The 23,383-nt window shown below is 41.8% G+C and overlaps 1 protein-coding gene across 3 annotated transcripts in view; it reads right to left on the reverse strand.

Moving 5' to 3' along the window:
• The window catches only part of dscamb (Down syndrome cell adhesion molecule b), a 110,701-nt gene extending 101,323 nt beyond the window's left edge, over positions 1 to 9,378 (reverse strand). For all 3 annotated transcript variants that reach the window (XM_068708372.1, XM_068708363.1, XM_068708383.1), the window contains exon 1: positions 8,622 to 9,378. In XM_068708372.1, the coding sequence (XP_068564473.1) occupies positions 8,622 to 8,664 (43 nt within the window). In that variant the 5' untranslated portion in view covers positions 8,665 to 9,378. The remainder of the gene's footprint in view (positions 1 to 8,621) is intronic.
• Positions 9,379 to 23,383: the final 14,005 nt, after the last annotated feature.

Genomic DNA, 23,383 nt, shown 5'->3' on the forward strand with positions numbered 1-23,383 from the left:
AGGGCCGCTGCCCCAGGTTTTCCAGTCAACATCAGAGATGCCTGTGCTTTAAGATTCTCCTTGTAATTAACTATTATACTTAAACATGCCTGATTGAGACTTGAGTGGATATAATCAAATCACCTCCAAACTAATCCAACGGTCAGCATACACCGCCTCGCTTGATAACACGATTAAGCAGCAGCGTTGTCGTTGCACAGATGCCTGTTTGGCAGAGGCCTTTCCTCAGTTAAACCTGTAGACATGGCACATAGTGGACAACCAACCTCATTATGTCACCAAACATTAAGATAAGGGGCCGTCAAAAGAGTTGCTGTTGATAGCGTCTTAACGTGACCGCTGTCCACCTGCATGCCAGCTAAGGTAACGGGATGTCCATGCAGGTTTCAGTGAACACAGGCTGCGACATGAGAGGCCGCTGAAGAGAACGACCTGACACTGACGGCCTTTGGCCCGAAAGGATCTTATTTCACTTTGTGTTTCCTGAATCTGCTATGACACACACTTCCTTTGGAAAATGGTGGCAAAAAGCTTTTTTTTCACTTAAGTCCTGCCTTTGTATTCTGAATTATTTGGATGGTGACTCATTTCAATTGGTCACCGTGTGCTGGATTTTTATCATTCTGCACACTTACAGGCCAAAGTCAACACCTCATTCCACCAAATGAAGATTCACCTCAATCTACGTATCCTCAATCTACGTATTTTTTAGAGTAAAATTTAAAATAAAAAGTAAAATAATACAGGATTTTGACCACAAAGCTTGGGGGTTACATCTTATGTGGCTCCGATTAGGCAACAAAAGCACTTGGTTAAGGTAAGGGGTAGATTGTGGTTTGGGTTCACCATAACAAGCATAATTATGCTTTTTACTGCACGAGCAGATATCGTAGGACAAATTAATGAAATACGTTGTCAGTGAATAAATATTGAAATCATAGTTCAGGTGGCATTCGTTGTTGTAAATTAGTAGTGTATAGTATATAAACGTAATTTTAGGAGACAGGCTTGCTCTTTGGTCTGTTCTTTGTATTGAATATTCCAAATATATTTTTCCTGTATCGCAGTTTTGTTTTGGAAAAGCCATTGCTTTCAATTGTGCCACCAGTGCGAGTCCTCCTTTTATACGAGCCGATTGCTGTTGGTTTTCTACCTTTTTTTTCAGCACTTTTGAAGTTTTTTTGAAAAAAAGCAATACAAATATGCTGCTCTCACTACTAAGTGTCGTACAGGTAATAATGTCATTAAAAGACCATGGCGGCCCTTTGAAGATATACCGCTATCCCTGTTTTGTCCAGGAGACGTCTGTGACCAGCAGCTGGTGGAGTGTGTTAATGTTGATGTCACAGCAGCTGGCTGCTCTCATCCTGTTAGCTCTGCCTGCCATTATCAGCCCCCCCCCCCCCCCCTTCCTCGTCCTCCTTTAAAGCTACTGCTACTGCTGCTGCGTGCCACGTTCATTTTAATACTCCAGACTCATTTGACCGTCTTTATGGACTTATCATATTAAACATTTATCGCAGCCATTTCCCTAAACCAAGCATGTTTATTCAACACTTAGGGGACCACAGCACGGCTCCTTTCAGCACCCCCCCTCCCCTTCCCCACCCCCGCCACACACACACACACACACACACACACACACACACACACACACACACACACACACACACACACACACACGTAAACACTTATTTTCTCCTTTTCCTTGTTTCTCTCCTCCTCTCTCCCTCAGCCCCCCCAGGTCTCTTTATTACAACCCTCCTCTATACAGTATGTGCCACTGCCAGAATTAAAAAGTATTTTTGTGCAATTTCTTCCCTCTGCTCTCTGGTCATCCGCTCCCCCGGAGGCTGGGACACCGGGGGGACCCGTGTCGTGTGAAGCCAGGCAGTCCAGCAGACACAAATGTATTCTGAGCATTTAGAATTTCGGATGAATCGAGTTTTAATTTAATCATCTGATCAAACACTAATTAGCATAATCACTTGATGTGATGGACGGTCCAGATAGAGAGACCCAGAGCGACACATAATAGACCTCATCCTGACAACAGTCTACGGGGAGACTTAGCAACATGTAAACAGCTACATGCTTCTGGGGACAGGACTGCGTCCAAATTACCTTTCCTTTGTACGAACAATACGTCCAATTCTCTATTTCCTTCAACCGCGCAGCCACTGCAAAATGATCTATTCACTGCTAGGCGACCCTATAATCAAATGCACTGCTGCCAGGCCCTGTGCCCGCATATTTGAGCTTGGACAAGATGGCTTACTGCAGCATCACACCGTGGTCTGAGCAGAGGAGGTCTGGGAATTCTAGGAATACCACAAAGTGCTAAGATTATTGACAATGCACTCAGTCTCACACGGGGCCGGGGATCGATGAGTGGCTGGAAGGACATAAATCAGACTCCTGTGGCTCCACTCCATGTCACACCCTAACCCACCCAGATCCCCAATTAAATGCACTCACACACGCACACACACACACACACACACACACACACACACACACACTGAGGCAAGTAAGCATGCACACAAGAACACACTCTGCAAACCCGGCACCTCCCTACAAATATAGGTACTTGCACGTAAACACCCGCAACTACACAATAATGCACACACACATGCACACACTCTCACACGCCTTACCTCAACTCCAACAAGATGACAGCGCTTTAAAAATGGCCGGCTAAAAATAACCGCCACTAACTTGGTCTTAAATCTTAGCATCTGTGCCAGGTATAAAAATAAAGAGCAGTGTCGAGAAACCAAGCTGGACCCATTTGTCTTTCTGTCACTCTGTCTATCCGCCTTTGCCTCCATCCCTTAGCCTACTTTAATATTCAGACTGTGGCGCATCAGGAGCACGGTGAAATATCTCCTGGAAATGTGGTCTTGAATAATCCGATTGAGAGGCGGATGTGAAATATACAGCAAAGATGCAATGGTTGGAAATGTGCAGAGAGGTCACAGGGACATGTGTGATTTTTTTTTCCCCCCCTGCATACATCAGGGAAGTCCATGAGAAGTGAGAGTAAGAAAGAGAAAGAGACGGTAGACACGTTAGAGAGCTACAATACATCAGGTGCATGCATCATGTCCAGGCCAGAGTCGCAGGGATCAATTCAGCCTTGGGCCTCAGAGTGTGTCGAGTTCAAAGCCTGGCCCTGGTATGTGGAGGACTGGATTAAGAGGCAGTATTTATGAGGTCCAGCGTGAATGTTTGTCTTGGTGGGTGATGGATAGCAAACTCATCACACCTCCGCCACCTGTCTTCCACAATGAACAAAAGCTGTGGTGGGGAGCTCAACACAAGGACTGTGGCTTTAGTGCGCAGTGTACAACACATGCAGGGTATTGTGTGCATGTAAACTGTATTTGGTTAAGGTTAGGGAAAGCTTGTGGTTTTGGTTAAATGTTACTTTAATAAATAAGTAAACACGCCTTAAGTCACTATTGACTTCTAAAGACCTTGATCTTTCCCTAACCTTAACCATGTGATGTGATCATAATCACAATTTACTCATTGTTGGAAAACAGTGAATGATTCCTCCTCTGTGCACATTAGTATTGTATAAATGTAATTTCTAGGAGACAGGAACAGTATGAGGCAATAAGATAATAATAATAATAATAATGCTGCATATTTAAACCATTTTACTAATACAGCAGAGCACATAAACAAAATAAAGTGAATATAAAACACAATAAAAACTTTGACATGGAAGGAAATCCATCACCACTGAGAAGAGAACAAAACCACGAAAGACCTCCTATACTCTGTGTGTGATGATCAGCGATGTACCCGCAGATGATGTGCCCTTTTTGGAGCTTTGTGACTTGTCTCATGTTGATTTGAAAATTCACATATTGGTGACAAATTCAACCTAAGGATAGGGAAACAGTATATATTTGAGATTTTGCCATATCATCTATACTCTGGTAGTTATCCTTTTAATATCTCTAGATGTACACGCTGTCTCAGTTGAAGATTTGTAATCTATCATCGCACAACACAGTATGTATTGATAACAGGCAGAAGCTTTGGGATTCATGTATTCTCAATACAGACGTTACATGGACGGCCACAATCTTGATATTGTTACAGGCAGAAGAAGTACTATTATGCTGCTATTATGGAGTGAATCAGCACCAGGCTGTACATCTTCACATGACAGTCTTGACTGACGGGTCAAGGAAAAGGTTAGGAGACCGGTATAGAGATAGTCGTAGGTCAAGATCTCTCATGTCTGAAGCAAACTTCTACATGCAACTAAATCAAGATAGAAGCACTGCTGCACAGGGGAGCAGAAGCGCCGCTTTCTTGACTTAGTCAGTTCTAAACTGCCAAATAAAGCTTGTACGCCAGTTCCTCCGCTACAGTACCTGTGCAGTGCAGCACAGTAATATAACATGTCACTTTGACAGGTGCTGAGTGAATTAAAAACATCCTCTCTACTGAGAACTCTGTCTGAGAGGGAAACCCCCGCCAGATGTACTACAACCTCACTTTGCACGCATGATCAAACACCTACATCTGGGTGCTGAGGGCTTCTCTGCTCTTCCCCTGCAGATGCTAAATGATATCGTTAACATTTTAATGCAAGAGACATTTACACGCGGGCTCGCGCAATTACAACTCTGATTCAGTGGAAGCCAGACAGACACAGTGTGATCGGTAATTAGATTTTACATTGGGTGAAACGCAGCACACACACACACACACACACACACACACACACACCAGTCGCCGAAGCTTGCTCCTAATTAGAGAGCTAGACAGGCTCGAGGAGGTACGGTACAGTAGAGTAGCCCTCATTATACAGCTGGGATGTATGAACTAGGGGATATCTATTAAGATCACACATCAGGGTATCCATTACCCAACATTAGCAGCCCTTTCAACTGGAATCACACACTGACTTCTGAATGTAACCCAACAAACCCTCCGATAACTCACACAAGTGAGCAGGAGTTAAGTGGGTTTGTAAACTTAATTTAGCCCATTAGATATTCATATCAGAGTACGACTGCACTAGATGATCTATCACTTGACTGTGCGCTACGTGTTTTCGTGGGGTAATTTAATTTCATGAGCTGTGATAGCACTTCGGCAACCAAACCCTAATTGGTAATTAGTAAACAGACTAATGCCTGGTCAGGTTTCACTCCGTTGCCTTGCGGAGCCTGTGAGCGGTCACTGTGGGCGCTGGGAGGCCGCTGATCGTTGGACATCTTTACACAGGATTGAGAATCACCTCACAGCTCCAACAAATGGGGCTTCATCAGTGCACTGCCTTCATCGCCTCATGCTTCATGTGGATTTATTGCCATGCAAAAATCCGGTTCCCCTGTTCTCGTTGCAGCCAAGTTCAATCCATCTATCCACCCCGTTCCCTGTAGCGTTTTCATCCGGAGTTTCAGGTTGCTAATAATGTGGGGTCATGTAAAATTGGCAGGCTAACTTATGTTGGCAGCTATTTACTGTACTGTAAGCTACACTGGGTGAGATGCTTTGGAAGAGCTTCCTTATTCCAAAGTGGATCTACCTTTACCCGGAGAAATGTCACAGCTAATTGAGATCAAAATTTGATTGCGTGATCCCCCTGACCTCTGCGTAAATGTTCATTTATTGAAGACGTACGAGATAAGCCCTTTTAAGTCACGAGCATCAGGTTAAGCCGTGTGTATGTCTACAAATCACCGCAGTCTTCGTGGGGACTGTGCGAGAAGCCGTGTCTCATTATATCTTTGCAATGAGAATTTGAATAGGCCGGTTTAGCTTGCTGTGGTTTTGCCCAGAGGCAGCTTTCAGGGAGAGATATTTAATATGTTACCTCTCCTGTAGTGATGACTGAATTCATAGATTCTACTTTGATGAGCACAGGAAATAGAAAAAGCATGAATACGAGGAATAAATGAGCCTGTTTGCCATTAAACATGTCAGATTTAACATTGTTATGACTCAAGAGTTATCTAAGGACTGTGGTTGTCTTTTGCTTCCTTTTGACGTAACTTGCGATGAAAATAATTAAGATAAAAAAAAATGTAGAACATTGTGCATCTATTTTCTTTTCTTTTTTTTTTTTTTTTTAAATCGGTTGCTGAGTTCATTGAGCTGACGTAAATACAGTGAAATGACCACAAGGCAATGTGGAAAAGAACCCTGGTTGCCATTTGGCCACTTATCACCTGACACACTGATGTAACAGGATGTGATTAGCTGCTAATCAAGTACCTCTGGGTCAACTCAGTTTGAGAAAAGAGCCAGACTCCAAAATCATACCATATATGCTGTATAGTCCACTATTTCCATTCTGCCATTTTGTAGTGGTGTCCGTTTCGTCTTAGAGGCATTATTATACCAAACACAGTGGACAAAAACGATCCAACCAAAACGAGAACCATAGATTCTGAAGAGTGTTTGATCTTGATGTTTTGCCACCAGACAACAACACACCATATAGTTTTCTACCCACATATATCGAGTGAATGAGTGAACGTTTTCGGACGCAGCCCCTGACACCCATTAAGGAGGTTACCATAGAGACAGGCCAGTGAGCATGTGATAGGCCTAACTCTGAAACAGCAAGAATTGTCTGGAATCCAATCGCCGCGCTGGTTTCTATCTACAAGGTCACTCATTCATTCTGACAACGCCTGCTCAGCCGACGAACACCACATTTTCATGATAATCAACAAAACATCCAACGGCAGAGGACAAAGTCGTATGGCTGTGCCACTGTACAGGGATGGAGAAATCAAATCAAATGACAACGCAAACAGAAAGTGATAAAAGCTCCGTGATTGCAGCGCGAATGACAAACACGAAACGTGTAATGTCTGCACTCAACGCCGTCTTACTGCTTAATCCCTATCAGTTGTTTGCCACAGGCCTCCTCAATAATCCCTTATGCAATAAACAGACACAATCTTGCATGGCAGTTGATCTAATGTCAGAGTCAGATGATTATGATTAATGAGGATTCCTTATTGTTCCTTTATGAGTTTCAGCACAAGCTGGGCTGAGGGAGATACCATTTTATATGGAGTCGGTGTCAATAAACGCTACCGTATGAGGGTTGCCTCGCCACTGAAAAAGCAACGACACAGAAACAAAAATCCATTTCGAAGCCTTATTTTATCATCCCAGCCAGAAGGAAAAATCCATTTTGGGTACACGCCATATCACATCACGGCCCCTCGATGTGGTTTATTGTATTCATACCTGTAAATCCCCAAATATTTGCTATGTGAATTCGGCTTTTCTTGACCCTTTGAATCGAATGCAACCAACCGCAGGGTTGCTTTTGTTTTAATACGTGAACAATCCCCATCTTGTCACCCTGATGTGTTTTCTCACAGACATGTTTCCATTTTCTTTCCTTCTCCCTCTCCTTCTTTCGACTCTCCCTTTTTTTTTTTTTTCTTCCCCTGTTTTCGTACACACCCAGTCAGCCATAATCCCTCCCTGTAGAAGGGGCTCTGGCCAATAAGTGAATGCAATAAGCTGTATCAATTTTCTGCTATTGATTATAGATACACTATATGAGCACACAAATATGCGTGCACGGTGTCAGCCGCATGCATGTGTGCACTGGTTCACATGCACTCACGCAAATACACATGTGTGCAAGAAAGCACAGACAAGACGCACAACCAAATCTGGGTGTTTGAATACAGTATTTAAATGGAGAATCCGACTTACGGATATTTGAATGGAAAATATTTTATACATTTTCTGTGTGTGTTTGTGAACTACTTGTGAAAAAAAGTGACCTCTGTGGAACGTGTCTCATCAACAACATTACACTTTTTTATTTTCTTAATCACTAACATGAACAATTTGTTCTAAACGTGCTAATTTTCTCTCTACAAACTAAATGTAAAAGTAAATGACATGAAGCTGTATTCAAATTAGTGACAAAATTGGATGCACAGATGAACATTCTGAGAGCCATAAATAAACATTTTACATCAAATGTGTTCAAAATGAAAACATGGATTACTGATGCTTTAATATCTATATAAATTGACCATTTCTATGCAATATATCAATTTAGGACACTTTAAACTTGAAAAAATATGCTCACTGTGGGGGAGGGGGAAGGGGTTAAACCAAATGTCCATTATATCAAATACGTCACTTATTACTAAGGGCCACAGTGGAGAAAGGTTGTGACAGAAGTAGAAGAAGTATCATTAGGCGTCCAATAAAAACATTACAGTCATTGGATGCAAATGAAAAAATAATTAAAACTCAAAATAATATCCAACAAACACAATCAAACTAATTAATTAAATACAGGCCCACACAATCTAAAATGTGTCCGTTTTATTTCATCTGACTCAGGTTGTATATCTAAAGGCCAGAGATGTGTCTAAAGGTTTGTAGGAGAGCTCGAAGGGTTTAAAACGCAATTCATGCCTCGCCCGTCTCTCTCCCCCTCGATCAGGGGTGTCAGCCTTTTGACAACCATATAAAATCCATTTCATGTGGGTCACAGGTGACCTCCATCCTCTCCAGTCACTTAGCTGTCTACCGGTGATTTGCCTTCTGCAGTACGTAATGAGCGCTAATAAAAAAAAAAAAGACGAGCCGGTGAAACTTACCATTCAAGATGCTCTGGAAGAAGATAAAAGCCAATATCCACATGCCCTGCTCCGTTCAAACCCCCCAAGCTATGCTTTCTCTTCTTCCTCCGACCGGTGCCTCCCTGGGTTTCTCTTCTGTGCGCTTGGGGTAAGGTTAAACATTTGCCACTGTCTTGATGCAAACCGGTCCAAGTATCTACTTTTAATATCTCCTTCCTACTTTTTCGTTACACACGTTTCGTTTTATTGTCTGAGCCCTCTCTTTGCGCTTGGAACATAAACGCGCCTCTGTGATTGTCTTGGGGAGAGAGAGAGAGAGCTGTGCTCAGACTCTCCTCCTCTGCTCCGCGTCTTGCTGCTTCTCCCTGTTATTCAAAAGGATGCTGAAGGGGTGAAGCCCAGGTGTGTGTGTGATGCTGAGTCAGAGCCGGGTACGAGCGGATCCTGAGACAAAAATGAATGCAACAAAAATAAAGAGGCTAAACTAAATCTTTTTTTTTAAAAAAAGCTCAGATTACCTAAATAAAAGACTGACTGACGGATCATCCTCGGGGAGAACAAATTAAAAATTTCACAAAATGAAAATAACTAAAAGAGCAAAGAAGCAAACAAGGGGGAGAGGGTGGTAGAATAAGAACGAAAATCAGGTTTTTTCTGAGACTCCAAAGTCAGATCATCTTCATCGCCTCTGAGCGTCCAGCAAGAGGCGAGCAAGCGCATCTTCCCCGCTGCCGCTCTCTAATCGCACCACACTGACTCTCTGAGCATTGCACAGAATAACCCTCTCCCTGCCCCTGCAGACGCTTTAATTCCTCATTGCCTTAAAGGAGCAGAGGCGGTTACCGCTCGGTCCTGAGGGCAAGGTACTTCTGGAGGTGAGAGTGTGAGAGCACACAGTGAGAGGGGGCATTTGCATTAAGGAAATGAGCCGCACCTGACGCACCGAGGCACCTCGGATAACATTTTTACGCACGGAGATGCGCCGACTCAAACAGAAAGCGCCGTGTGCCGGTGTGCAGGTGCACTCATATCGCACTATATATACCCGAGCTGTGCTTGAATTAAACCAATAGGTTATTTCTCCTATACGGAGAAGAACAGAGGAGAGTTCCACGTAGGAGTGGAAATCTACAAGGACATCCAATGACGCATGTTTAGTGGTCATTTAAGTGCATAAATGAGGAATTTTTTTTGTTGAATTTCAATTACACTTTTAAAGGTATTGAAGTGGTTTAACAATTGTGTGAATAGCAGATAGAAGGAAAGGCAACATTTTGACAGCGGTTGCAGAAAATACAGGGTTAAACTAAAGCATCCCCCACCCCAAACGCACGCACGCACACACACACACACACACACACACACACACACACACACACACACACACACACACACACACACACACAGACTCCATACCGCCCCCCTCAACCCTGTAATCCACCACCACCGCCACCCCTCCATTTTAATGCCTGCCTTGAAGTCAAGGGTGTAGCTGTAGTAGGCAGTGGAAGCCTGTGGGCCTATCCACAGAGCCCGGTTACACTGAATGTGATATAACCAGCAGGGCAGTCTGCATCTCATTCTCTATTCCACATGACAGAATACACTGAAAGTGAAATCCTGCCTATTTACCCCAGGATACTTATTTTCTGCTCTTATATCTGGACTGAGGAGAGGATCTTTACAATTCTGAATGTGTACAAAAGAAAATAATTGGAAAAAAACAATACATGGCTTTTGTGTGTGTGTGTGTGTGTGTGTGTGTGTGGATCACGTACTCAGTCTTCCCTCATCTTATTCCTGGTGATATAAATGCTCAGCTCTGGCGTCTCTGTCTGGGTGTATAGCTGTTTGTGTTTGTCTAAAAGAGATACAGTCTAATCTCTGTGGGTTTTGGGAAAGATGGATCCATAACTCTACCTTTCCCTGGTGTCTTTCTATGTGTGTTTACAGTATATCTGTCCACTTGTGCGCCTGTCTCTCCCACAGTGTTCACTCCAGTGCAGCAGACGAACACTGCTCTGCCTTTGCTGAAGTCTTCACCAGAACATACTGTTCTAGCTTGCCGTAAAAAAAGAGTATGGCTCCATTTTTTTTTTTTGCACTTTGTATTGTATTTGTATTTGTATTCAGCAATAGCCCAAATTAAATAGTTCTTTCATCACAGATGTCCTCTTTTTGAACTATTATTACACCAACATGTATGTTTAATTGAGGTGGATTATCATTTTACTTACTTTTCCCCCCACTAAGCTGTAAGATAAACCCAAACAAGTTGATGTCTCTGTAGCGCTGAGGAGAAAACATGGGTGAATCAGGGCAGTGGGTCAGAGATCCTGCCTGTCATTTAGAGTGGATTAGGAGCGCTGTGCTTGTGTTTCAGCTCTGGATTCTTGGCTTGGATGGGCAAGTAAGTTCATTAGCAGCAGCAGACTGGGAGATATGATCATTTAAGAGGGAGAATGCAATGCCAGCCTGGCTGCAAAATTTAACAAATTTGTTTATCCTCACAAGATGCAAATCCATTTACATCACAAAGGCTTCGTCTTGTAGTGCCACTGAACAATCTTAGTGGGAAAAGTGAACGTAAAAAAACACCTTGCTCAAGGGTACGTCTGTATTTTTTATGTACTTTTTTTCTGTAAAGTCCACATGTGTATGTAAATGATGCCAAAGGCAAACACCTATTCACGCCCTACAGGTAGTCAACCACACCAGTACTGCAGTAGTACATTTCTTTGGTTCAGCCTTCAGCAATTTCTGTCACTGAAGGTGACATTAACAGCCAGCAAAGACAAACAAAACCCACAGAGGCAGGAAAAAGATCTGACTGTGGGCTCAAGGGATTGGGAGAGGGGATCCGTGGAATTAGAGGGTGCCATCTGACATTTTAGGGGAAATGAGACATTGGCATAATCTAGCTCAGCAAACACGATTTTATGAGAAGCCGAAATTAAAAAAAGACCGGAAAAAGAAATGAAATAAGTAAAGAAATGCAAATCAAAAGGTTATATTTGTTTGCATGGGACGTGGAAACTAATGCTACCACAAATAGAAGAATCTAGTCTGGCATCATTTGAGCAGAAAAGAGGAGCGGGGGCTCTTCTCACTCCAGCACATATGCTGGAGGCCAGGGTCACATTGGCAGGGGGGCTAGGTGTTGTGTGTACAGTATATACACACCAATATAACTGTACACACAGTACACATATGTGGGAGTTGCCCATCTATAAGCACAGTTTCACAATGTGTGTTTGACAGCAAACAAACACAGAGTAACATCAACACTGACCAGATGACCTTACAGCGACAAAATGACAGCAGGTGTGCACGATAGCATCTCAAATTACTGATATTATAGGTTGAGAAAAATCCACATAATTGTACCTTAATAAGTACAGTACTCTATGTATGACTCATAATTTATCCCTGTATAGTATTTAATATCTGGTTAGTGAGGGTTAATCACTCTTTCCCCTTAAAAACTGTAATTATAAAGAATTTCCTCCTTCTCTGTATGCACAAATGTTCAACTATACGAGGGAGGCTTCTAATAACATATGCATTCAGGTACAATCTAATCCCAGACACACAAAACTTAGTTTTAGCATCTTAGCACAATATTGCTCTGTTGTAATTTTGGCGCAGATCAAATGTTTCTGTTGGTGCCACACAGGGACTTCCATCCTGATGGAAAACAGGTGCTGGCGTTTAGCACTTACACACAGCAGACAGCTGTACAACTGAACAGGCTACTTGTGATGTGAAAGACAATACCTTGATTTTCACTCTGAAGACAAGAGCCTTGACCTTGTGAGGTATTCCGTGGTGAACCCCTTAACAGATTATATTCAGGCATGCCTGCCAACTGCACAACCAATATCTACGTCCTTATAGGGCTAATGTGAAGTATTGTCCTTTATATACTGAATTTAAAGCCCGTCATACTTCTTAATTAGTATATGATTAGGGAACACTTACAGTTAAACTGCATCATAAGAAACAATGATCAGGTTTGTCAGGTTGCAACTGTGCCATGTTCAGTAAATCATATAAACTTGAACTCCAAACAAACATTACAAAAGGAGAAATAATGTGGTAAAAAACATCTTATTTATAGCGTAGTTTATCGTCATATATCCTCATGCATACAGGCATACACATTCAGAAATATTATATGATATGAGCAAATAACTACATGGCCCAAGTAACATAATTCACTTATATTTTGAGTATGAGTAAAGCGGATTTTTGGTGGGGTTTGAGTTATCTGTGTCGTAGTGGGTATGAACGGGGTGTAGTTCATTTTAGCCCCCCAGCGTGATGCCTAAACAGTGGTGAGCGAATGTGACAATGAGGCCCCTGGGCTGCTGCAGACAATCTTGGCCTCGCTGTGTGGCCATGCATGCATGTCTGTCTGTGGGTGTGTTTACATGTGCCACCATGTCAGTGTGTGGATACAAGGAAAGAAGTGGAGCACATATGAGACGATTCATGGACACTGTTCACCCCAGGCCGTGACTCCTCTGACTGTTATACTCACACTGGCATGGGATCTGTGCTCGGTGCTCTTTATTTTACTGCCAGCTTCATCATGAACGATAAAATAGGACATTAATCAGAGTGTCGGTGGAAGTTATATCAGTGGAAGTTGCGGTATTTTAATTTATCCCACATAGCAATGTGAGAGCTATACTATGTGAAAGCATTGTGTGTAAAGGCTGTTGATGTCTGTAGGTGAATTCACTTAATATATGAAATATTCGGGGGGGGGGAGCATATCTGAGAATTCAAATGTTTGGCAAACAATACATTCGGATTACATCTATAGTGAAAAACAGAAGATGTAGATGACTGGATGTAGGAAAGGTTAAAGAAGGAGTTTGGAGCAACTAAGCCAAAACATTAACTGCATCTTAATATCAGGGAGGCTTTCTTAATTACTGTATTGGTGTTCTATCAGATGAGCAATTTAGGGTTACAATATTATCATTATCACTGTACCTTACTGCATTAACTTTAAAGGAGCTCAATATGAAATTCTGAGCATTTCTATTGTCTCCACACAGCTTTCAAACATGGCGACAGCTGAGCTGTTTCAGAAACTTCAGATTTGTACTATTTATGACATCAATATTTCTCAAATATGTGTTTTTATTGATATTACTTTCAGGTGCAGTGAATACTCCTGAACATTTCAAGATTTCAATACTTCAAAGCAAATTCACGGGTCCATTCTTACTCAACTCGTCAATCTTCACATCTTCATCCTCCTAAATCACTAACTTGCAGAGGTCCATTTTTGAGAAGTTTCAGGGGAACCAAATTATGGAGTGGCTTTTCCCACTTAACAAAAAGATGCTTCAAAGATCACCGTTTCTCAATCTGTTTGTGCATTTTGTGCAAAATAAACTAAACCAAACTAATAAAAAAACGAATGACCAATAGTGATAATGGACTAAAATACGAGAGTACAATCTGCTGTAAATTTCTTTTAAATGTTCCTGGGCATTAACGTAAATTAAACATCAAAGACAATGCTGAATACTTCATGCTACCACGCAACTTCACTGTCCACTCTATCACGCTCTGTCCTCGACTGAGCTAATGAATTAAGATCAGGTAACAACACACAGTGTGCTTCAGTGGTCACTACTAATTACATCACAAGCTAAATCAAATCAAGTGCTTCTTGTGATTTATTGAAACATATTCCAATATATTACTGTGGTCAAGTTTGCATGTAATCATTTTAATAACCATTGTTGTTGCAAAATAAATGAGTTGAAAGGAAGATAGAGCCTCAGCTATGTTTTTTCTTCACGCCCCACATAATGTTCATATATACACACACACACACACACACACACACACACACACACACATATACACATACACACAGAGGGTCCCCCCCGCCCCCCACTGTCCCTCTGGCCAACCCTGTCCCTGGCGTGTGTGCAGACAGGCTGGGTAATCCCTCAGGATGGGGCCTCTTGTTTTGACAACTCCTGTGAAGCCCAGTGTCTCTTACAACAAAACACAGACTGGCCTATCATATTCAAAATGTCAGCCTTCGGCTCACTCCTTCGTCACCCAAAGGAGGATCAGGTTGCCTTTACACTATGCGACCCATTAACTCAGAATAGAAACATTCTCAGCACCAGTATAATGATCCCCTTTGTTTGCGAAGACAATGACATTGATAAGAGACAAACCGCGCTCGTGGCTCCTGATAGAAGTGTGTATAAGGTTACATGTTGCCCGGGCAGGAGAGATGTGGCTCCTAAACAGAGTTCAGGGTGGTGTACTCTTACCCTCTACTGGTCCCAGTGGGATGAAAAGACACCTGCAGGTCAATCAGCATCAGGACACATGCACACTCTTTAAATTAGGACTGCTATAACGGGGTTTAAGAAGTTAACATGTCAAAGGGACAAATGATAAAATACTAGAGAGCAGATGTGTGTCTGTGGAGGTCAGTGGAAAGAGTAGAGGAGTAATGTTCTGAGGTTTGATTAACTTCTTTAAAGGGCCACCCACATCAAACATGCACTCAAGGCAATGCTTGATGGTGTAGATAAAAGATACAGTTTATATATTACAGAAGCATAACATCTGAAGCTGTGACTTTTCAACTTTCCAGGATAAAGTAGGATTTTCTATTTCTATTCATCAATTCATCTCTTGAGTGAAATAGTTTGGGAAATCGTTTTGTTGCTGAGAGTTTAATGAGAATATCAATAAGTCAGTTAGCTTAGCTTAGCTTAGCACAAAGTCTGGAAACTGTTTTCAGTCTTTATGCTAACTGTTTGCTCGCTGTAGCGTCACATGTAATACATACTTGCATGTGGCGTGTGTGTGCGTGTGTGTGTGTGTGTGTGTGTGTGTGTGTGTGTGTGTGTGTGTGCGCACTGTCCACAACAATTTATATTTACATACTCGTGCATGCCGAGGTCCCTTCATTCGGTCTGGAACACTGTAGAGGGAGCTGTGGACCAATCTGCAGCGAGCACACGGAAAGGCTGCTGTAGAAGGAGAAAGAAGGAAAAGACAAGCGCGGTTCTCAGCTAAAACATTTATAGTGGCTGCATGTTGCAGCACGTGCTGTTTTCTACTTCCTTTTATGTTCTTCTGGTCTTTAAAAATATGTTGGTTATCTGATTATCTGGTTTTGGAAGGAGGCTCATAAGCCAATCATTAACATGGAACTAGCACAGTTATTGCGGCTGCAACACAGTGATGTTTCAACTTTTGAGAGGCGTGCAACAAGCATTCAGTAAATTTAAGAGCGCTATCTTCTCGTCTAACTCTCAGCAAGAAACTAAATGTTGAACTGTTCCTTTAATTTCTTGCTCAAAATGTTCCTATTTCTAATTTGGACTCTAATTTAGATATAACAGGATTTGAGAGGAGATACTTTTCTGTAATACAGCCCAACATTTCCTGAATACTGTATTTTAACCTACAAGACTTCAGTTCCACTGTGCAGAATGGACCACAGTACATGTACTACGGTAACCTTTTCCATCTCCCTCTCAATTCACAATACCAACATCCTAGCCTGCTACAGCAACCCCAGCCAGTTTCCCATTGGTTAGCCCCAAGGCACAGAGGAGCATATCTGTAGCCAACCTTGACGTGCTAAACTAGGACGCTGAAGGGGACAGAAATGGGAGGAGAGAAGGGGAGAGGCAGGGGAGGCAGGGGAGCGAGCAAAAGAAGGAGAGGGGGGTGGGGGGGGTGAAAAAACGTAATGAAAGGCTGGAGAGTGGCAGAAATACGGAATTGAGGATGGAGAGCTGAGAGAGTGATGGAGCAGAGGGGATAGAGAAAGGAGCGGCGGAGAAGGGAAGGGAGTGAAGGTGGAGAATGCAAGCAAAAGGAGGGAGAGAATAGGGTGGGTTTTGGTGATTTGTACTCTGGCTGCATATGCGCCTGGTCTCCATCGCCTCCATTCTCTGCTTGAAAACTGGAAAAATCAATACACCCACAGTCTAGTGTATCCCCACATGAACTGGATCATTAAAAATATATAATCAAACACCCCACCGTCATTTTTCATCACTATCACCATCATCACGTTTCTGAACAGGCTCGGAGATCGGTATATCACAACATGGCTGTAACAATGTAATAACCCAATCAATGGCCTCCTAATTATTCCAGTGGCTCAGTTAATCGTCCAGTTAAAGCAGTCTCTCAGCCTTGACTCTCAGAACGGCACACGGAGACAGGCTGCTTGTTATCAAATGCACACAGCAGAACCGAAGTGAGGCTGTTGCAATAAGAATATCTGACTTCTCAGCTTCACAACTCAATCCAACTCAGGGTCGCAGTGTTGCCTAGTAACGATGGCACACTACTGACCTTATCTATGTGGTCATAAAAATGTATGAAGAAGCCCCCCCCCCCCCCACCCCCCTGCGTGCCTTCAAACCCCTCCCTGCCTTCCTTTAGTCCTTCCTACAACCACACTACCACCATCACAGCCCTTACCTCCCCCTCTTTTTGAGTAGCGTCTAACCAGGGGGCAAGCACCCTCCACGTTCTCCTACCCCTCTCCTACCGTGAGGTGAGTGTTATCTGCCCGGGAGCTCCCCTCTCTTTTATTATGGGAGGGGGGGGGGGGGGGGCATGGGAGCATGTACGCACTTGTGTACACTGTACACTCACAGTACATGCACGAAGAACACAACAGATACAGCACTAGTGGGTGGGCAGTGGGAGGCTGGAAGGATGCAGATTGCATGCTATGAAACTGATAGATAGCTGTAAGAACAGAGAGACACAGTCAAGCGCAAAGGAGACTCAATACCACACCGCAAGGTGAGTCGGTGCCCCAGCCTTCGTGAGAATATTTCTTCAGAGTGGAATCTTTGCTCTGCCTGCTGGGGGAGCAAAGAAACATGGCAGAGTGTGAGAAAATGTGCTTGTTTGTATGAGAAAACGACAGAAATTCAGTAGGCTTACCTCTGCAATGAGCATCCCAAATTTACTGCATTTGTGAAAGCAATTTGCTGGTGAGAGATGATATGTATCTGATCTCTATCCACTCATGAGTCCTTTGAGCCAGGTTCAGCTTTTCTAATTGGCTATCACCTTGGAGATGCCCATCCTAATGAGGAAACAAACTCCAGGTGTTGTACCTGATATAACCCCTGAGAGTCACAGTGAATGTGACACGTACTGTATACACACACACACACACACACACACACACACACACACACACACACACACACACACACACATCTGCTCAATCTGTCTGCTCTACAATTAACACTGGCAGGCCATAGTAAGTCAGGATTTCCACCGCAAAGTAAAAGCAAACATTTGCAAACTGCTGCTATGTCATTTATTCAACTTTGTTTTGGAAACCATGTACCAGAACCAGGAAGTTATTTAGTTGTGTACATGAAACCGACTCTAAACTATCAAAATGGGTTATTTCATTTGATTTTTTTTTTTTTTGCAAAATCAAAAAACAATTTCTACACCAAAGTAAACATCTGTCGCTAATATTTTTGTTATTTCACACCGAAATAACCGATTATAACTCATGACATCAGATGCAAAGAAACACCACAGTCTTCCTGTTTGGGGTGAATAATTATAACGGCGGCTGCATTAAACCAATCCCACTACAGCGTGCCCTAACTATGTTGTAAAACAGCATCTCAATAATGTGGACGGCCGAAGCCCGCCACCGCTTTCCTGCCCACTACTATATCTGCTCTGTGGCACCCGACGCATCAGGTGGGATCTGTGGCATTTGAACAACCACAGATGGCATATGTTTGTGTATGTAAGCGTTAGAGTAACTAGGGAGACTGGTGAGGGTATGAGTAGTGCCTTGAGGCAAGGAGCAGAATGGGGTGGCAGGGTTCCTGACTCCCACCGCGGCCTGACTAGACACTAGCCTCTATGACTCATCTACGTGTCACTAATGCTTTTCCTATGAATGAACAAACAGATACAGATACACTGCAGAGAGGCAATGCTACCACCACGGGGGGGGGGGGGGGGGAGTAAGTGTGAATAGCCTGCGAGACTTGCATGAGCCATCCTTAGTCATACTCCCGCCTGTCTAAGCAGTGAGAGTTGCCATACAGTTACAAGTAATTGATCTAAAAAAAACAAAATAAATCAAAACCAGCTGTCTTTTATATGGCTGGAAACATGCAGTGTGGTACCAGGGAGTGAGCAGTGGTGTACCCACGCACCTGTTGTCTGGAACGTCCCTCTCATCTTATTCAGGCTCCCCTCATTTGGGCTGCTCTCCTGCAGTAGCAGCTGTGAATATGTACACCTTGTTAGGAGGTTGACAGTTCTGGCAGAGGGAGAGACGGGGAAGTAGCTTGTTATGAAGAACAGGCTAACTTTATGTCAATCCCTGCTATGCAGAGAGAGGAAATACAAAAACAGACAAATAATAAACAGGAGATCTCCTTTAGAATACGGAAAACCAAAAACCGTCTTTTCACTTCAGTCTAAATGAATTAATAGAGCAAGCCACATTATATCAAGTTCAATATTTGAATGCACCGAGCTAAAAGCTAATTGACCCCAGCCACTCTGCTAATAAAACAGCATGGTAGACTGGATATCAAAATGAGATTTGCCTCAGAAACATGTGGCCGGCCTGCTCATTATGACCTGCCCCTCTGTAATCCCTATTTGCCGCTCATCCAGCTCTGTCAGGCCTGTGCTGTAATTACACTGCGTCCTATATCACGGGGAAATGCTAACAGATTCAACAAATCTCTGGTCAGCATTATAGACTTACAGTGATTGGGGCTGTCTGTGGGGCTGCTTATCACAGCTCTGTGTGACGCTATACAACACAGAGAGCTGGGGTCACCAAACACGCAAAAAGGCTAATTCAAGACTTTATAATGCACTGTTTCTAAGTAATCATAGCTAATGTATCCTAAATGTAATGTAGTACATTGTAACATAAAATGTAAATACACGTTTACTTTCTTGCTGCGAGTTAATAAGAAGAATATATGTAGAGTAAAATATAAGGCTACTTACAGTTGGTTAGCTTATCTTAGCATAAAGAATGTAAAAAGGGGTAACGGCTAACCTTGCTCTGTCAAAACTTAACAAAACCACAACTTGTCATTTCTACACTTTATTTTTTGAATGAATCAAATACATAGTATAACGTGTTGCCACTCTCATAATTGCACAGTAAATATAAGGCTATATGGTTAGCTTAGCTTTGCATATAGGGATAGTTGGTTAGCTTAGCTAGCATAAAGAATGTAAAAGGGCAAACTGCTAACCTGGCTTTGTAAAATCATACACAAAACCAAAACTTCTCATTTTTACACTTTGTTTTTGTACGAATCAAATAAATAAGATTGTGTGTTAATTAGTGAGCTTTAGGGGTGCTGCTGGGTGGATTTTGTTAGTTGAGCCAGGCTAGCTGTTTAGACTTACATTGTAGCTTTTGAGTTTGTTGCTTTAGTAGAGAAAAACATTAATTTATGTGGCTTCAACGGAAAAATAAACAGTACTTATGTATTTATTGTTTCATTTGAGTTTAAAAAGGCAAGTTATATAATTTTTTTAGTGCATCTTTTGTCTTATTTAGCTTTTAGTAATTGTTTTGCTGCTGATTGTAGATTGTATGATGTACCCTTTAAAACACAAATCACAGATTCACTCACTTTATGCCGTAATAACGCATTTGCCGTAATGCTGGCATGACTAGTTGATTTATAGACAATTAATCGCCGCCCCCCTTTGATAATATATAAGTCATTTATCAGAAAAAAAACACAAAACAGTCTTTGGCTTTAGCTACTCAAATGTTTTCTGTCCTTTTCTGTCTTTTATATGATTGTATATTGAATATATTTGATTGTTGGCCTATTGGTCAGACAATATAAGACATTTAAACATGCCATGAGTTTTTCCTATAATCATTTAGGCGAATACAATATCAGCCTTGTGTTAAACTTTCACAGTCGAATATTTTAGGGTGTGATATTGTGTTAATAAGTTGACATGATTCTTATTTCTTATTAAAACAAGTACAGAAATTGCATTAGTAAAAACTCAATTAGCAGCTTCAACTCAAACTGCTGGTGTTACACAAACCAGTTCTAATCAATATTTGTAACAATAAGTGACCACAAAACAACAGCCTAAACAATGCTGGAGTTATATCTGTGATTAGTTGGAGATGTGTGTGTGTGTGTGTGTGTGTGTGTGTGTGTGTGTGTGTGTGTGTGTGTGTGTGTGTGTGTGTGTGTGTGTGTATGTGTGTGTTGTTCAGACAAAGGTGGGTGCATATGAGATAATGTAATGTGCTCTCCTTCTCTCTCTCATCGGCTGTAATGATCAGAGCTGTGAGGATTAAGTACCAATGTCCCAGTAAAGGAGCTTTGCACTGCCAAATGAAGGAACACTGGCTGTCCTAAGCTGCCTAATTTGCTCACATGCAGAAGATGCTACAGCACCCTTAGATTGGATTAAAAGCACAGGAATGGTGTGGAGTGCCTTGTTGTGGCCAGCGGTGGAACTGCAGGGGGAAGCTGCATGGACACATTAGATATAATGAATCAACAGATTCAGAAAACTTTTTTTTTTTTTTTAAACATAACCAACAACAAAAACTACTGAGTACATTTTTGCAGGGGCAGTTGGAACATTTTTCAAATTTCATGGACAATTGACTATAACCCTCTGTTCCATAAAAAAATATTATCATCACAAATCAAAAAGCTGTCACTTCTTGATCTATCTGATTAAAGCTTTCCTGATTAGTATTTGCCATTTAATTTGCAAGATATCTATCACCATGTATGGTACATTTGCTTATTTGTGTGCACTGATAAAAAAAAACAAATGTGTACAACTTCACAGACTTCTAGTTGCTGGATTCATATGAATTTTTTTGGTAGCTGAAAAAATAGGTTGTGAGCCAGAATAAGTTGCGAAACCTACTAACCCAAGGAGGTACAACACACATGATCAACCACTGGATTTGCTGTGTTTCATGGATAGTAACAGACAAGTAAACAATGCATTCCTGTTTCCCGCTGTTTTCATACTCTCAGGCTAAGGAAATATCAGTCACAGGGAGGAAGAAACAGGAATTGTGCTTAAATGGGTCATTCACAAGACCGAGTGCATGACAAACAATACACCGGAAAGATGATGTTTTGTGGTCACAGTCTTTCTCCATATTATTCAGGTTATTGTAACTATAGTGATTAACTTCAATGAAAGAGTGAAACAGCGAGAGAGATGGGGTGAACATGTGACAGCATAACTGTGGACTCATGAGGAATTCAGAGTGAGACAGTGGTCGTCTCTGTGTGAAACAGGCAGCGTGGAGAAGGCTTGTGACATTGATCTTGCCTTACCACTGGGATCTTTTTCCTCTTTCTCTGCACACTCAATGCGGTAAATGAGACTGTCCAGACTGATGCATGCAAAGACTAAAAAAATCCCCTGAGTTTCTAATTTGGAAAATCAAAGGCAGGAAGTACCCATAATTTATACAAGAGCTGGTATTATTCCTCATATTGTAGTGGAACACTGACCAGCAGCATGGTGCTTGAGAGTGAACTAAAAAAGCATGAGAGGAAATGCATGTGATTGCCGTTGGCAATTGGCTTTAACAGATTTATTGTATAACTCCAAGTACAAACTATATATAATATAGCTACTATAAATATCATTGTAATGGGCTTATGGTAATCAGTATAGTACAATACTGAGCGTTGTATAATCTTAATGTGGTTTTTACTCTCATAGGTGGGAAACAAATACACTGGTCTAGGGATTGTCTTTAAAGTTAAAAAAAATCAAAAAGCATAACAGTTATATAAATAAGAAAAACCATAGCACCCATTCATATATTGTCTTGGTAGCATTAACACCTGTATTATAGGCTACCTGTAAAACATGTAAAATGCAGGAAGGTTTTTAAATATTCACAACATTTCAACTGAATTTGAAAGACGTAATAACTTGTGTTGATTGTAACATTAAGCCTCTAGTGTGCCTAAGCATGAGGGATTTTCCTTTTTCTGTGACTGAACACATTTAAATAGCCTGCTGGAGTACCATAACAAGACAACCAACGGCTATGTGCAGAGGATGGAAAATTAGATTAGCGCTGTAAATGAGGACACATTAAGCGAAGTAAAAAGCTGTGGAACAATGTCTAATTTTGGTGACGCTGTTAAAAGAGGAGACACACTTCCCGAAGTGTTAAATTACCTGTCCGGAGTGTTCACGTTATAGTGGGAAGTTGTTCCCACTCCCTGGTAGGTTCAAATCTGTCACCTAGTACCCAGGAAGTGTTGAGAACAGCAGCGTCAAGGCTGTAAAAATAAGACAAAGTTTGAATTCAAAATAAAAGTTTTCACAATACAAAAAATAAAACGCTCAATGACACAATACAAAAAAGACGTCTACTAGATCAAATGCAAAATGTTGACATAACATATACTACACCCTACATATGAAGCAAGCGCCACAAGGCATTTCAGCTAAAGGGGTTGAAGAATATACTTATTGCACATATGTTTTCCTGGTATAGTCTGTGATGTAATTTTAGTATTTTCTTCCCTTTTATAATGATGCATGTGGCTCTTATGGCTATATTAAAAATGTCTGTCCTGTTTTTGCGCTATAGAAAACAATAAACACTTGGGTTTACTTTAATTTGAAAGTTTACATAACCGGAAGCCATGTTTCCTATTTTGGCTCGCTTGATACAGTTCTCCAACTTTAGGGCTTTATTGTAGCGAAAC

The sequence above is a fragment of the Cebidichthys violaceus genome, unplaced genomic scaffold (genome assembly GCF_023349555.1).
Source record: "Cebidichthys violaceus isolate CVI_PGR_0920_01 unplaced genomic scaffold, fCebVio1.0.p SCAF_1, whole genome shotgun sequence".
NCBI classification, from domain to species: Eukaryota; Metazoa; Chordata; class Actinopteri; order Perciformes; family Stichaeidae; genus Cebidichthys; species Cebidichthys violaceus.